The sequence below is a fragment of the Rhyacophila brunnea genome, unplaced genomic scaffold (assembly GCF_057557595.1).
Source record: "Rhyacophila brunnea isolate RB1 unplaced genomic scaffold, BYU_Rbru_1.0 scaffold_8, whole genome shotgun sequence".
NCBI classification, from domain to species: domain Eukaryota; kingdom Metazoa; phylum Arthropoda; class Insecta; order Trichoptera; family Rhyacophilidae; genus Rhyacophila; species Rhyacophila brunnea.
In genome coordinates, this window is record NW_028233350.1 from 25,795,128 (window position 1) to 25,814,036 (window position 18,909).

At 31.6% G+C, this 18,909-nt stretch overlaps 1 protein-coding gene across 3 annotated transcripts in view; it reads left to right on the forward strand.

Annotated features, from left to right (window-relative positions):
* Ten-m (teneurin transmembrane protein Ten-m) overlaps positions 1 to 18,909 on the forward strand; it is an 800,533-nt gene that overhangs the window by 153,369 nt on the left and 628,255 nt on the right. For all 3 annotated transcript variants that reach the window (XM_085958957.1, XM_085958955.1, XM_085958956.1), the window contains exon 2: positions 11,254 to 11,352. In XM_085958957.1, the coding sequence (XP_085815083.1) occupies positions 11,337 to 11,352 (16 nt within the window). In that variant the 5' untranslated portion in view covers positions 11,254 to 11,336. The remainder of the gene's footprint in view (positions 1 to 11,253; positions 11,353 to 18,909) is intronic.

Here is an 18,909-nt window from a genome sequence, read left to right on the forward strand (position 1 = left end):
GTTAATATATTATATTCCACACAAATTCTACCAATCTACTATTATAATAACTGAATATTGTATGGTCGAAAGGAAAACTAAGTGATTTTTTGATAAATATGTGGTTTGATTAATTTTAATTAACGGCTTAACACACAAAAATATGTGTTCAGTGAGAATTATATGAATTATAAAGATGTAGAATATGTCTATTTACCATCTGGTTGCTGGTGGTGACACAAAAGACTACGGAAAGAGAAGAGTGAACCAGAACAGAAAAGCTTTAATTTAATAGTGTGGCATAGTGGTTGAGGTGATCAATGTGGTCGTCACCGTACTTACTAAAAACTATTGATACCTAGTAATAAAAACTATGTGCAAGCATCGTTGTTCGTTTTATAGTAGTTATCTTTTCATAATTTACCAAATATCATATAATTATAAAGTTATTACGTACCTAAATGTGATGAGACTTTAAATGTATGTATTAATAATTTATAAAACTATGTCCATACGGCGAAACATAAAGTCACATCTCCACTGCTGTTTTCTGAGATTGCAACCCTACCCTGTCTTTAATGTATTCATAGTTCGCACGTACTATGGCGTGTGTGTTATTATTCCTTGCTCTTACTATACTATGTTAGATATTCACAGAACCTTAGGCAGTGATGTACTACCCATTATATTGTATATCAGTTAATTAACGATAAAAATACTAACAGAATTTTATTAAATAATTAATGTTGGGGATACGCTGTATATAATTGGCAATTTAGACGCAATTAACTTTTGTATTTAATTTCTTTCATGACTTTCATCAAGCCAAATATGCTTCAGAAGCCGTCTTATTTAGGGTAATTAATTTACAATTTATGCACCGAAAGAGACGCACGTATAACAAAATGTAAATGCATTATGTAGTTTAAATACGACTAAAAACAGAGCATAGCGCAAGTCATAACGAGAACTTCTCGATAGTGACTATGAACATTGTTTGATCTAGTACGACATGCTTAAGAAATACGACTGAATCAAAATAATATTGTGTGATGTAATATTGATCAGAAAAATACATGGCTTTCTTACTTTGGATTAATGGACAAAGAACGTCTCTCGGTCATTTTAAAGAGACGTGTTCTTCAATTCTTTAGTCAGATCAGAGAGATAACTATGCTAGGTACCTAGAGAGAAAAGTAATCAATGGGGGGCATCAATGGGAGAAAGTCGCGAGGGTTTGTCCCTTACGAATAAAGTCAAATTATTATCAAGAATGCAAATCAATTAATAATGACCGAAACACAAAGATCAGCGTAGGTTCTATCCAGATGGAAGGAAATTATTGGCGATGTTTATAATTTAGTGGTCACCATTCTCAGTAACGATTATATTTTATAAATTATCTCCAATTAATTGTTGACACCCACGGTGGCCGCGCGGCTTAAGCGTTGGACTATCACACCGTGGGTCTCAGGTTCGAAGTCTGGCAAGTACACAATGTGTATCTGTGTCATATTGTTTTCAATTTGTGTGAGTCAGGGTATGGACCTAATAGATTGAGCAAGTGGCTGACATCCATTTCTCGTAAAAAACAAAAAATATGTTAATACAAACCTCTACCTTGTGGAGGCCCATATGATCCTATTAGGATCGGACATGGTCGAAATTGTTGAATGTCTTGAGAATATTAGTATTGAATTTGTTATTACAATCATTACTTTACCTATGTTAATATATGAGTAGCACCGAATATGTTCGCTTGATTGTTTTTTTATCTACATATCATTTAAATATAATTGTATGATATTCTAATACCGACTTTAGAAAGGAAAAAGGGCGTATAACCCTCAGTTTTTTCAAAATAAGTTTTATTATATGAATTAATACACGTTGTGTCCAAAAGATGTAAGCTGCAAATGCCGATTTATTATCAAAATTTAGCTAGAAATTTATTAAAAAAGAAGAATGTGACATGGGAAACTTAACCATAATTTTTGTTGGTTTTTTTAATTAACTCGATAATAAATATCATATTAGGGATATAAAAACTAAATTATGAATTTTCGTGCATTTCAAGGTTATGTCTATTTTGTATTTTAACTTTAACCGAAAACCATAAGAAAAACATTTTTGTGCCTCCTGTAAATTTTGATTTATGTGGATTATGCCCCTTTTCATTTCCAAAGTCAACATTAAATATAAATATATTATTAATTGATATGTTAATATGTTTATTATAATATGGTAGTTTATTTATTTATTATTGATAACTCTGATACAAAAGTCTGTCTATGATTATTATGCATAATCAATGATTTGGGAATCTTCTTGTCTGTCATATTAGTCACACATAATATGATTCCGTATTATGATATAATGTGAAGCTTTTGGTGTAATAAAAAAGTTTAAGCAATAATAAAATAGCAAAAATTTGTTGCCCATTATTTAAGGTTTAGATACCCCATCACTGACCTCTACACTCTGACAACGTAACTAGCAAAGCGCTCGCGAGAGGCTATTTCGTTGAATTACAGGCCGCAGATTGAACTTTGCCACATTTGAGGCGAGTGGTTGGAGAGTTGGCGCATTTTACCATTGTTCTCTAGTCTCATATTAAACTAACACGCTTGAATATTGCTTGATGCACAATAATTTATTTACTTATACGTAATACTATAAATTCCATGTAATAAGATTGTATATATCAGTTTCGCAATGATTGATATGTAACCTATAGAATATAGATGCATACATGGTTGATATAAAAATTGGCAATATAAAAATAATTTAAATTGTATTTTTCATCAATGTAACGCATTAAAATTTGTTGGTTTAATCTAAAACGGAACAAGATGATATCATTTAGTACTTATATTATAGCTGTCAATGTTTTGAAAATTGTAATAAATACGAGATTATACGAATAACGGTAAAGTATACCTACCTATTATGTATACTCAAAAGATAGGAACACTCATCCAGAAAGTAAATGTAGTCAGATAGTAGCGGTGGGTAAATGATGTGAGGTAGCAGTTAAATGGCACGCGCCTATATCCAACCGTTGTATATCTCATTGATTAATCAACTATCTATTTTTTATTAAAAAAAAAAAAAGATTTACTTATTATGCATATCATGTGTATGAGGTTATTCAAAATTACGTATTTTTATGAAGTAAAGAGGTTAGAAGCGGATGATGTCGTGTGACTAGTATCAATACGATCGTAGTGAAAATTGACCTCACGGCTCTTTAATATCGCAGTATAAAAATGTGGGAAAAATAGTTTCCGAGTAAATTAATACACATGACACTTTTCGGGATTAATCTCAGCGCGGACATGTTTGATGACATGCCGTGGCGCGTGGCACGCAACATCGCGTGACGTGGTGTGTCGCATCGCCGTGACCCGAAACCGAATTAAGGCATTTTACGTGTTGCAAATTTGATTTAGAGCTTATTATGCAATAAAACAACGCATCAAACTCTATCTTCCTTAATCTGTCTTTATTTAGTTAGAGATGTTAAAGATGGACTGTATTTTTTTTCTTTATTTGGAAGCAATTGAGCCCTTCTCTGAATGGAAGGCTATTCTGCTTTACAATGGTTTACAAAAGTATACTTACATACACTTTTTTTAACTACATACATTAATAGTTTCATTATTAATAATACAGAATTACATTTTTGTTACACTACACACTAGACATTTATGTAACATTTTTGGAGAAATTCATGTACAATTTCCATAATTGAAATATTTGGTTTTGCCAATGGACTGTATTTAATATAAGTTTTTTGTATTATCCTCTGTAAAGTATTTACCTATATTCGCGAGCAGGCCATAGAGCTAAGCTTAGGTTAGAAATAAACCAAACGCCTATTACCCATATAATAATATAATCATCATCATCATCAGCCGGGGTCAATCCACTGCTGGATGAAGGCCTCCCCAAGCTTTCTCCAACTCTCTCGGTCCTGTGTCGTTCGCTGCCACGTATTTCCGCCGAACTTTACCAGTTCGTCAATCCAGCGGCTTTTAGGGCGACCCTGTGGCCGTTTCGTACCCCTTAGGTACCATTGGATGACGGCATTTGTCCAGCGGCCGTCCTTTCGGCGAGCAATGTGCCCCGCCCATGTCCATTTCAGCTGTTTGGCAACGTCTATTACATCGCGTACTCTTGTCTGCTTTCTAACCCATTCGTTTCTCTTACGGTCCTTTCGCGTGATGCCCAACATGCACCTCTCCATGCCTCGCTGTGTGACTCTTAGCCTTTGGACATCTCTCGTGTTGAGGGTTCACGTCTCGCAGCAATACGTGACACGGGTAGCACACATTGGTTGAACACCCTACGCTTAAGACATAATGGTAGGTCACTCTTGAAGATACTATTCAGACGTCCGAAAGCACTCCATCCCAGCTTTGTTCTTCGCGCAATTTCATCGTGCATGCTTCCGTTTATGGACACCTGCTGTCCGAGATAGACGTAGCTGCTGACTTGCTCGAGTTGGGTGCCAGAAATACAGATAATCGCAGGGTCCGAAAAACAGTTCCTCATCACCTTTGTCTTTGAGACATTTATCTTTAGACCGACCGTTTGACTGACATCCGCGAGTTCTTGCATTCTACCTTGGAGGTCTTTCGGGTCTTGTGAGATTATAACAATATCATCTGCAAAGCGCAGGTGACTGAGGTTCTCTCCAATAAAATAATAATATATAGGTTAGTATATACATATATATATATCTACTATCAAAGAAATCTAATTATAAGTGTTTGAAAACTACTGTTCCTCCAAATAAATGCCCTAAATGTTTCTTGGACGTATTCTGCGTCAATACTAAAATAAAAAATGGTCAAAAAAATGCGATTCGTTTTTGATTTGTACTGAGCAAAATCAGCAATAATTAATAGATTACGCGATGCTTTAACTCATTCCGTGCGACAGGTGCGTTGCCAATTAGTTGGCCATTAGATACTATTAGCATCTTAATTAAATAGTAATTAACAGGTCCGCAGTAAATGAGTTAATATAAGAAGACGTGATGAATATATGGATATACGTGACATTATATTATTTAAAAAAAAAAAATTTTTAATCAGTTTTCACATTACCAAATATGTAGGTACCCAACTATTTACGTAGGTATGACAAACTGTTCTAACATATAACTAGATACTAATTTGTATAAAAAATGATTATAAGTATAGATTGTTGATATTATTTTCATGTTAATGTTAGTATTTAACATAAATGATTTCATTTCTCTCTTTTAGCTCTCCAATACAAACATACTAATAAACGTAGATAAATATAATTTTATGTTGCATAATATATACCTATGTATGTACCCAAAAAATTGATTGTTTTAAAATAAAACTTCATTTTCATGGAATTCAAAAAACAGGTATTTCACTACGGTAGGTATCTATTAGGTGTTCGATTATTCGTCGGTTAGTCAATGTTTTCGTGTGACGTATGCGTACCTCATAATGGGATATTATGTTTATTTGTTCTTATAAATAATCGAACATATAAGTAACTACTTAAATAAAATTTAAAGACATTAAATTTTGTTAGTTATTTAATTTTTTATTCCTGAGACCTCACTATTTCCACAATTTTTAGCACAATTCCACAACACTTTGCAATAGATAACGGAAAATAAATAGAATTAAGTAGTATATAATATTATTATGTCTATTATTTCTATTAACTCATTCATTCAATCGTAGTATAGATTTCTTCTTCTTCTTCTTCCTCCATATCACGTCCCAACATTGGGGCATAGGGCAAGCACAAGTTGGCGCCACTTCCCTCGGTCCATCGCCAACTCCTGCGCCTCCCGCAATGTCAGACCTGCAGCACGTAGGTCGCTTTTGTAGCACCACTGCAGGGTGAAGGAGGTCGCACAGTCTTTCTTCGCATAGATCGGTTGTGTCATCATGATGTAGGCGTATCCCACTGTCGGGGCAAACCGTCTTACGCATTATGAAGTCCATCATGATGATAAAAAGAAAGGGCACAAGTACACATCGTTGCTTGACTCCTGACGTGATTTCAAAGAGGTCAGAGGATGTTCCGGCTGCTCTCACGCGACACTCTGTATTGGTGTAGAGAGCACTTATTACGGCTAGTAGTAGGTATAGATTTACAAAACAAAATTAGTTATTAACATATAAATAGGTAACATATTATGTTACCTATTTAACCTGACAGGTTTAATTACAATGCAACCTAAACACTAACAAGAAAAAACAATAGATTTACTATTGTATTATTGTTTATTTTATTCAACAAATAAGTAATTTCACAAATTATTAATACTTTTGTGTAATTACATCATAGCATTTAGCAAGCGTAAATATATCCTTTTTAAAACAGAAATTAATAGTCAGTTAAACCAGCAGTTGTATTTTGACTGATATAAAGCCTTAAAAAAGTTTATTCAAGCCAATCAACTCAAATCAAGCACTTGAATATTTAGGTACGCACACAGATTCCATGATTAAATGGACCAGAACCATCATTTTCTTTAAATTACTTGGTAATGAATCATTCATATGCTGTAGAAACAACAATTTAAATACCTCCATGTGTTGAAATATAGGATAATGAAATTCGTTTTTCGTCTCCTGAATATATGACATTTGGTCTATTCGACAAACCAATCCTACAGCGATGATTTAATAAAAAAAATACATAATAATGGCAAGAAAAATTAAGTTTAAACGACTACTGCCGCCGATTTGGGTTACAAACTTTTTAAATTTATTTATTAAAGTATGTTCTTTTTTTCACTAAAACCAACATTTCAGCCTCTATGATACTTTATCCTATGCTGCTCTACTCTATTTTTAATCAGCTGATCCGAGTAATTCATTGGTTGTTAGTATTTGGACTCTCTGTCTGCCTATTTAATTATAGTTATTTTATATTTTAGCCACTGAAGGTATTATCATAAAAAAAAACACGCAAAACTTAATCAGTTTCGTGTTGTTATTAAAAGTATTCTTAGTAATGATAATAAATACTTGCTTGCAATGTCTAGGGTACTGTTCGGTTATACCGGAGGCAGCGGAAAACGCATTTTGAAAATAGCCGATAAACTGGATTATTTGTTAGGTTAACCTAACCAAACCTAACCTAACCCAACCTAACCGAACCTAAACTAACCCAAACTAACAAATAATCCAGTTTATCGGCTATTTTCAAAATGCGTTTTCCGCTGCCTCCGGTATAACCGAACAGTACCATATCTAGTTTTGGAAACAATTCTTTGACAAAAGTGTAATACTAAAAAACGGAAAAATTGGTTAAAAAAACATGAATGTATCCAAAATTTTATGTTAGTATCACAAAATGAGCAATTGTGATGCTAACTATTTCTCTGAGCCTTTGTCTTATTAATTAATATTTCAAGTGATAATACACAGTATGCGTTGTAGATAATTATTTGAATACCACATATCATTAAATTCATACTAAACCAACAACTTTATACAACAACCAAATAAGGCATCACACACTGTACATTTTCCAAATTAAATTCAAAATGAACAAAATTATTCTCCATCTAGCTAGTACTAGAGTTGTTTGTTTCATACATACAAGTCTGACGAGTTACCGACAAACATTGATTGCGATTTTTCCGTATATGTTGACAAAAAAATAACGATTTCAGTGTATTAACCAGATTTGTACGTGTATTGTGTGTGAATCGATTTACAAACCATGTCAATAGAAAGTATCGTTGCGATCCCCAAATATTTTTCAAGGGTGTACTTAATTAATAAATATTCATATATACATAGTTTTCTCAATACAAGATAATATGGAAAAGATTAAAATTTTAACATGCCTCTATTTAATTAGTATACTAAGTTTAGTATTTAAATGTATATACTATAGGTACCTACCTACATACTCCTCAAAATAAATTAATTGTGATGTAACCTTAATTTTGTAGGTATATATTATGATACACCATGTTGTGGTACATAATATACTTATGAACTCTGCTATTAAGAATTTAATCTAGTCATTAATAGGTAGCAAAGCTATTTATGGTATCAACATGAATATAGCTGTCCAATACATAGCTTAAATGTTTGTAACACACATTATTATCCTTTAATATTTAAATGATGTAAAAGATCCTTACTTGCACCATCACAATATAATAAAAGATAAAATCTAGTAATGTAATAAATGCTTTTAATAATATAATATTATATTGTGTGTTGTTTTTCTGAATCTTTGTAATCACAATCTCTAAGAATAGATAAAATATTACATTGAAAAAGAACCTCTTATAAATGATGAGCCATGAATTAATGCTTATGTGTCGTCAAAAAAGTAATAATATTGTAGTTGTTTCTCAAGAGGCAATCAACACTCTATGAATATGTCTAATATTCATTACATGTTTATATGACTATGTTCAATACTAAAATACAATTTTGAGATGATATTGAATTTTGGAAAAACTATAATATTTGTATTATGTAAGAGTTTTACATAAACCCGAGTTGGTAATATAATATTATAATCAATCAGTGGTATATCAAACTTCCTTCATTTGATTGAAAACAAACATTCTTTGCACTTTTTTTGGGTACACAGTAAACATACTACATAATAATATTATAAGTTTTTCTCATTTTTCTCGCCCCACCATTTGGTATAAACGTTGCTGTATGATCAGTGAATCCACCCTAGTCCTGTTATGTGTCAAATGTCCGCAAGTCAAACGGGACAGGCCCGCAGCCACCCTGATGTGATTTCTGATTTCTGTCCACTGCTATACTTTATTGTTCGGCCACACTGTACGTGCAGTGTAAAGCTCAAATGATCAGAAAAAGCTTTCATAGAATTCATAATATAAGAATTACTGTACCTGCATAAAACAATGAATTTACAATAAGCTCTGGCACTACATTAAATATTTACACGTGATAATAAAATGTAGATAATAATTGATTAAAGCTTTATGATTGTCGTATAATCAATCTACTTATATTTTGGATACCGGATTAGTGGATTAGTTATTCACCTTGTATTTTGACCTAAACTATTGACACAATAGGTTAATGCCTACCAAATACCCCTCTTAATAATATGAATTGTACTTTACAGTGACATACGCCCAGTAGACGATCCTATATAGTGTATACTATCACCTCAGTTATGTAGCAACCATGGTAATTTACTTTTACATTTATATAAAATTAATTATTATTTCAATTATTTTGCAATAATATACATAAGCTTTTGTTACTCACCAATGTTTTAAATATAATATGGGGACAGTATTAACAGTCAGATTGTATGTGGTTTTTAGGAAGCGCATATTATCAACATACATAATTATATTATTATTACACATGAGATTTTTACAGTGCACATCCATTTTTTAGACATATAGGCACCATTAAATAAGAACGAATTCAGGGACTATTTATTAAAATATCATTTATAATAGTCAGATACTTAGATATATTAAAATCATAAGAGGTATTTCGAAATATGTAGGTATATGTAATTTTTTTTGTCAAGCCAGATACTTTTTCCAGTTTTGAACTACTGAATACTCAATGACAGATTTTCAAAACAAAATGAAGATAATAATATATACCTGCCATTGCTTGTATTTGGAGTGGGCAAGCTAATTTTTATTAAATAAGATATCAATATAGTAAGGTGTAATAACTTAATTCTTCACTATTTTCGATACTATTATACTTTCCATTACCAAATAGAAAATCTCACATTTATTCACATACAAAGCAGTGCTTGGAAGATAGTTTTATATTATACATACTACTTATTGTTTAAAAAAATTACTATACTTATTTTTATTTAAAATTCACTATTAATTAGATCAAAAATGTGTAAAAATCTTATGTGAATTTTACAAAAGTTTCTAAAAAAATACTACATCAAAAATAGTCACTTGATTGAAGGACGTGTAATTTTTTAAACGATTATCTAAAAAGCATTTCCGATCTTTGTAGAGCGTAGACAAGCACTTTCGTTCTGTTTATGTTTCCCGCCATGGTCCTAAGGCCGCGGGGTATATTGATTTTGAATTAAGCTTGAAAGGGTCAAAAGGGTTTGCCCGGAATCGGTTCAAATATTTTGATTGTACAGGTGTGTCAACTCCGGGATAAGCGCGATCTGACACTGTGACAAAATGCGAAACATTTGACACTCTGAACGCCGGACGGAAGAATAATTCGCAATGATTGATTCGCCGTACAAAACTTTGCCATCGGCCCTGCCATAAATAAATATTTAGTCCGATGATTTTCGGAAACTTTTGGTCACTTTGTCAATTCGGGATACGATTTTATTCTCGCGATTTGCATAATCTATTTTAAGAACATGAAGTATATTATTTAAATCAATGAAGCTGCAATCACCTTACCAGAAATTATTAGCTTCAACATTTCATTCATAATAAGAATATTACATACTTATATCATTGTATTTATTATTGATATTATTGTTAGCTAACTGTGCTATTCAGTGCATCTGACTTAATATTTTTATTGCACAAAAATATTGTAGTCCTACATAATGTACAACTTTTACATAAATATCTATACCTACATACTATTTTATTTAATCACGTCTGTATTATTAAATAATACATATTATTGAATTGATCTAAAATACGTTTTTATTCCACAATCATCATAATCATCATCAGCTAGGGTAGATGCAATGTTGGATGAATGCCATTATATGCATTGTTTTATATTATATAAACATAATATAATTTGCCAAAGACATAATATTATGTATGTAAATGTGTACATATTATAAATGTCACTAATAAGTAACTAACTATGACACTAATACAATTAAATAGAAGCTGCTAATAGTTTTGTATATTTCACGCATACAACACATACAAACAATTACACACGTATTATAAAAATACACACACAATATCAAAACCAGTGTCGTACGTTGAGTGCACTGAGGCTGTAGGTATAATAGCCTAACATGTTTACAACGATGTAATTATTTGTATAGGTAAAATGTATATCCATTAACGTATACCCGCAGGATTCAAATGCTATAAATAGTCTACTACCGAGAGTAGTAGTCGAACTACCGAGAGAGTAGCTTTTAGCGCGAGTTCGAACACGGTTAGGCATTTCTTTTTTAATATCTATTTTAGTGCATATTGTCTTTTTTGGCCAGTGCCAAGATAAGTGTTTTTAGTATTCTTAGGTATTAATAATTTGTTTTTCCTCTTTTCAGGTGAGTGATAAAACCGCTGTGAGCACAACACGTGTACTTCTCTGCCACCCAGCACATGATTCCAACACGGACCCTCCGTAGATATGAACTATTCTCAAGGTTTGTATTCCCTCAAGCATCTCGTTACAATGCTATTTTAAACACTACCCCAAAACCTTCGTTACCGTATTTAATACTATTCAGTAATTTTCACGATTACATATTAAATGTCAAATAACGTGACATTTATGTTTGATAAATGACTTAGGTACCTATATGTATTTACTTTTCCTATCATTATTATCCATCATTACATATTGTACCTAAAATCATAAGCCCTGTCACATTCTCAAGTCTTTTAGCGATAGGTAAGTAGGTGCGTTTTTCAGCGTGTGTTTTCTTGATTTTTTGTCTATATATTACACCACATCGATTAGAGAAGCAGAATAAATGAACTACCTTATCAAATAAAAAGGCAAATCAATTTTAAAGCAAAACATATTATCATAAGCATTAGAAGAATATAATCCAGCATTATTAAAACATGATGCAGATTACGAAATCGACATTAGGCCAAAAGGTAACATGCAAAAATTTGCAACACCATAGAAAGGCAATTTTAATGAAATATTTTATTAATTTTATTAATAGAACTATTTGATTAGTTTTATCACATATTCTCCAATAATCACCCTGTCAATAAATAGATAGTTGTATATTCGTCACGGAACACTTTTACTGACACTCTTTTCGGATACTGGAGATAACATTTTAGATAGGTAATGTAAAAAATATGAAATGGGTTTATCACGATTTTTTATGCATATTTGATAAAGCTCACCACCTGAGTGAAACAAGTATCATTAAAACAATATTCATAATATGTGGTAAATACGAAATAATAAATTCATTCTGTAGATATTTTATTAAGGTATATTATGTACGAGTATCATGTCTAGTGTTGGGTTTCGGAATTTTTCTGACGGGAATTCTCGAGAATTTTTCGAGATTTTCCATCACGAATCTCGAGATTTGAAACTTTTAACATTTTGGGAAAGCCCGGATCTCGAGAATCTTTTCTCTGGATTCGGGATTTCAAATACGATTTTCTACAGAAAACACAAAACGTTTTAAGACTGATCGGGGCATTTAACACAATTAAGCCAACGTCGACTCAAAATGAGCGCAATTTTTGCAACATCAGGGAATTTTGTGTCTCAAAAGCGTACGCGATTGTCAGACTCAGCGATTGACAGTCTGTATTTTTTGAAATTCCATTTTAATAAGTAATGTTTTGATTATTTTTTGATTATGATTATTTTTGTTTTCCTACTTCTATTTTGTTTGTCTTCTTACATAAATAAAAAAATCATATTTTTTGGAATTTGTCTGTTTTTGCACTGACTTTAGGATTTTTACAGGTTTTTTAAATTTATATCTCGAGAATCCTCGAGAATTCTTTTCTGGAAATCCCGAATCTCGAGAATTCAAAATTTCATCATTTCGGGAAATCCCGAATCTCGAGATTGAGATTTTCTCGGGAAATACCCAACTCTAATCATCTCAACTTGTACTAACTTATATTAGAAAAAATACTTCGTTAATAAGTACTACATTATTTAGCAATCCTCGTCTACAATTTCGCATTTGATTTATAAGTTACCAAGTCAGTAGGTATCAGATGTTTCCAGACACCTTGATTTAAACTAAAATGCAGTTAATCGGACGAGCGAAGGTTCTATCTACTTCTAACGTCTACCTTGTACTGTAAAGGCGTCTACGGCCCTGCGGCACGGTCTACGGACGCCTAACAAGCAGTTGCACACCTGCAACAAAAGCTTACCGGAATCACAGTACCTAATAATAATAAAGCTCTGATTGGCAAAGCCTTGTTACTTAATTTTACCTTTGCTTCAATGAAAGTTTGCCATGTTCAAGTAAAATGTACCAAGCTGATTACTTAAATTGAGTTTATTTATCTAAAATGATCTCAATTTTGGATGATGCCTCTATGCGAGAAATTGAAAACTTTAATTTAATACATTTTGTGGATAATTTTCATTTAAAATAATCAATACGTCTATAAAAACATTAAAACGTATGCGAATATTAAATTTTAATCGTTAAAATCTAGTTTATTAAAATCAATAAAAGGTGGGCAAATGATTTTTGAAAAATTGATAGTTTTAACGTATCTTGTATAATTTATTTCTTGTAATTTTGTAGTATTTTTTAATTTTTAACATTATTTTTTAGCAATAAAATAAATAAAAATATATTTAAATGTACTAATATGAGTATTGATTATGTAATTAAAATGTAATTTATTAGTATAATATATAAAATTGTAAACTTTGCTAATAACATTACTCTCCGCCATATCTATTGTTTTGATGGTAATATAACGAGAAAATAGCTACACATGTCTTTTTTAAATTTTGAAAGTGTTTTTGTTTCAATACTATTTTCAACTAATGTCGTATATCATTCCTGCAACTTCAGACATCGTTTCTATAGAGATGTTATCGCCATAATATAATATAGTATTGTGTTCACCTTACTCAGGAGTATCAAATAGATAGCTTTATAACCACATGTAACTATTACCATTCCATGGGCGAGACAAATAATATGGTTGAGATAATTATAATTTAAACGTCAATTCTATTAAGTACTTACCCTCAGTCGATAGTATTAATTATAGTTATATTTTAACTTATATTATGTAATTTATATACATAACCTGTGTATTATCAGTGTACATACAGTCAACCTGTTATGATGCCAATACTAACTTTAAGTACAAATTTAACCATGTGTTTTCAATATTATTTTCATAACACATATTGTGCTGATTTATATTTATAGTTATTTAGTTTTTGGTTCATTTATGTAAATTGACTTATTTTTACTTTGTTCAGTCTCTGTTTATATGCATATAATGTTGATTATATTTTTTGTTTATTTAATTGTATAATATATTCCATATGGCGCATTGACTTAAAGATATTATTTTACAATATTATCAAACAAACAGAATAATATATTTCATAATGATTCTAGTCGAATCCATGTTCTTTGGTTTGTATTATCAATTGATCATTTATAACTATTTACTTACTGATGTTCATCAAATATATTGAAGTAATATTAATATAATGTCCATGTGAAGCTTTCAGAAATACTTTCACATTTATATGATCATCTGATGGTAATATTAATTATTTTCTCCTAAAATATCCATCTGTTTTTTACGCTTATATGCCAGTGAACGATAATCCAGATGCAACATGGGAAGGGTTCATACCGAGGGAATACATTAATCCAAAATAACCATCAATTAAATTTCTCACTTTATCACCCTTCATCCCAAATGCATCCATCTGTTTTTACAATCTGAATCAATAATCGTAAAAATGTTGTAAGAAGTTGAAATAATTTAAAACGCCGCATAAAAAGGCGTAGTGCTACAGAGAAGGGTGTCTCCTCACAAGACGTCTTTCGAATCATTAAACTCGAATCTTAAAATGAAACTGTTTATTGCCTATAAAAGTAATGTAAACAATTTAATGTTTTTTTGTATGTATGTTAAAACATCATCATCCATCACTGTGTTTTAAAATATTCAGTATATAACTTATTGTATCATCAGCTGCATTACGTTGTCTTTCACTATGTTTTTGTAACAAAATATTACGGTGATTCATCAGTGAAACGGCAAATAATTTTTAACCATAGGCGCGACGAAATTTTGCACTCGCTCCCATTCAGAGAGAGAATGTAGAGCTGGAAAGACGTCATTTTGTTTCGTGATGGCGACGGCCGTAATAATTCTTAAATCGTGTAAAGATGACTTAAAACGTTACCCATTTACTTGAAAAAGAAAACATGTCAATGAATATATTATTATTGTTACTGATAAAACAATAAACGGAACATTAAATGGACACATGTTGGATTTATAAGACAAATTATATTTGGTATGACATGCCTCATTTGCACCCGCGACCCGCAGTCCGCGCATCGCCTAGCGACGATCTTTTTAGACCGTGTCGCAACTAAGGTATGGCCTTAATAAATAAAAATATATAATTATATTATTGAATATGTATGACACTAATTATTATAATAATTAGAAATTCCGGGAAATTCTTTCACATTAAAATATAAATTGAATATTCAATATTATATCGTTCCACAATATTATAATTGCAAAAATATTTGACTGTCACATATTTATGACATGTTCATCAGAGAAAACATTTTTTATATATGTATAAATATATACGTAAAATAAACATAATATGTCCCATTTTATATAATATATTGACCTCTAAAATAATATATCACTCTAAATTATGCATAAACCAAAGATATTCTAGAAAGTCGTTTTATCCACATCTGTGATATTCGCAACAATGAAGAACCCACTCGTTGTATTTTGTTGAATGAATTTTTATGTCAAGATAGTTGAATGTGCACATTTTGTAATCACATACAATGTACTTGAAGAAACGTTTTCCTATGTACCAATTACCGGTAGTTTTATAAAATATAATATTGAATCATATAAATTAAGCTTATGTGATTTGTCGCTACTATTAACCATGTAGGTACCTACCTAATAATAATATATTATATTTCTGTATTATAGTTGATGAAAATAGTCAAACCTGCTTATGTATAAACATAGATACATCGTATTGAACTGTTTTTTTTTTACCACACTACGTTTTTCTAATTAATGATGATACATTTTGCTTAAATACGCATTCATTGCATTTGATTGGTTTTTTAGCCAGTATCCATCATTTTTGTGTTTCTAAGATAATGATACGTTATATTTTTAAATTTTAACCGCAATTCTATTATAAACTAACAAGCTCGACAACAGCGCCTTTCGGCTTTTGCCGAAATCTTCTTGTTGGAGAGTAAGTTATATACTTATTACCTCTTCTGATCAAAACAATTCATTGGTGTTTGAAATGATTGATATTTTGATACTTACTTACATCGTATTTAAGATGGCGCTACTGGTCATTTGGGTCCATGGCCGAATGCATAATCGTCAACAAGGTATTGGTATGCTGAGATCTCTCTCTGCAGTCGGTCGCCCTCTTGACGTTATTCCCCGATCTCCTCTGGCAGAGAACCATGAACACGAATGAAAAAAGTAAATAAAACTAGGTACGTATTTAAAAGAGAAGAAAATTAATTTTGTTTTCTATACGATCATTATTTGAATAATCGTAAACGGCCAACAGCTGATAGATACTATGGTATTATTTCTATGAGTCCACCGACGTTACTGCCGCTGAGAAAGAGATTAAACGGTGATTTATGAGCTGTGTATACTAAGTATGTTTTCTTTATCGACACTTTTTATTTCAATGCATCCGCCACTCGACTTGAAAAACAGGCATCGCGCGTTTAATCCATTAATTTGTCAGTAATAAAAAAGCTACTTCAATTCAAAGCATCTCCCAAGTGGCTCTCTATACGTTATCAAACCCAATAATGTATTTCTATATCAAAACACTGATTCATTAAGTACCGATTCTAAATATGTAATATATTGTAATGACCAAGCTATGTCGTTAATATTACCAGCAAGGCAGAGGTTTAAGAGATGGAATTAAAAGCTTTTAATATGCACGATTATAAAATGCTATCTTGTAATGAGACTGCATTTTTTGATCGAATAAACAAGTTTTTCAATCAGCTGCAAGAGAGTTAGGATTATTATTGTCAATAGATTTATTAACCGCCTATTTTATTAACCAGTTTCCAATATATTATACTTAGTTCAATTGAAATATAGCATTGAATAACTGTAAGCGGTTCTCAAAATTATAATATTAAAATCACTATTTTACAGTATTATCTACCTCAGTTTCAGTTTATTATAAATACGCGGTTGCTAAACAAATCAAAAATTCTTACATTTCCGTTTTTATAAAATATGACAGCGCCAAGCTTATACTAAAAATATGCCAATTTATCCATATTTTTTTAGATACCTACACACATGATATAATAAAAAAATATCCCATTTACATATATCTATTTTTAAACATAGGTATACTAAAAATATATATTTTTTAATCTTAGGTACACTAATTTCCTGTGTACGGTATTTTTCCTGTATAAATAAATAAACGTTGTATACTGATCGAAAATGTGTAAGTTATCCCAACAAAGGTGATCGTGTTTATTCTGGAATGTATTCTGTGGAATTCTTGATCTCCATTTTTAAAGTTTTCCGAACCTCTCCAATAAATTTGCCCAGTAGATACGAAGCAAGCACACAGACGGCAGTCTCTCATTGATATCCAGCTCATGCAGTAATGAGGTATCTATACTGTGTTCCGTCTAGGATACTTACCATCAGTACTCAGTACCAAGTCTCGGATATGTCGAGTATTTTTTTCCCATGACTCGTAATATTCACGATTCCATGGCATACATGAAAATGGAGAATATCAAAGTCTGCATCATTAACATGCATCATCAGCATCAGCCAATGACAATCCACTACTGGGTGATGGCCTCCCCATGGCTTCGTCCATTATTTTTGATCCCACACGTAGTACGTACCAATATCTACCGAACTTTATGAGTTTGTAGATTCACCAGGTTTTAGGGCGTCTCTGTAGTTGCTTGCACCTGGAATGCATTCGTCTACCACTCACAGAGCGTTATCTCCAACCAATTGTAAATTCAACTACCTAGTTGGTGACCTGACTCACATAGCATAGTCTTGTCTACCTCCTTAACCATTTGATTATTTTGTTTTATTTTTACAATATGTCCAATATGCACCTTTCTATGCCACGGTGTGATGTTCGTCATTTTTGGATTTATTTTAAATTATGGGACCGTGTTTCACATGTTTATGTGAGAGCACATAACACAAATTGGTTGAATACTTTACACCTTAGACACAATCGAATGTCATTTTGAAGATCAATATTGAAATGTATATGAGAGTTATATTATAAAAATATTATTAAATAGGAAAATTGAACTAGATAAAATCATCCATTGTAGGCATACAATAAATAATTTCGACCAAGAGCTAGCTGAATCAATGAGACAATCAAGTTTAGTAGAAGTACGTGATAGTGAAAGACAAATGACCAAGAAGAGTAGACATAGCAAGGAAAGGCATTCATCCAACAGTAGACCGATAGGTTAAAATTATTATGCTGATAATCAACCTTTTTATCTGTAGTTATCAAATATTATTTTATATGATATTATACGAAGTAGTATTAAAAAAATATAGAAATACAATAAATAGTAACTATTGTTTATACTGGATATAAATAACCGACCGAATAATCGATACAAATAAATATGTATGTTATATAATAGTGGTTGTCATATTATTAAGAATCATTCGTCCCTCAATCTGTAATTTTGTTTATGTTCAATAGAAACCATTGCAATTCCAAATAGCTTCCCTATCCAACCGGTATTATCCGGATGCAGTCTTCCCATTCACAAGACTGTCAGTGCACCTGTATTACATTGTACATCGGTTGCAAGAGTGATAACGCTCTGCGGGGTTGAGGGTGGATACAATTCGACCTAGTCAAGCTCTTCGCCGATGAAAACATAAGTGATCCCATCATTCACTAATAAATTATAATTTGTAATATCGGTGTAGGTATA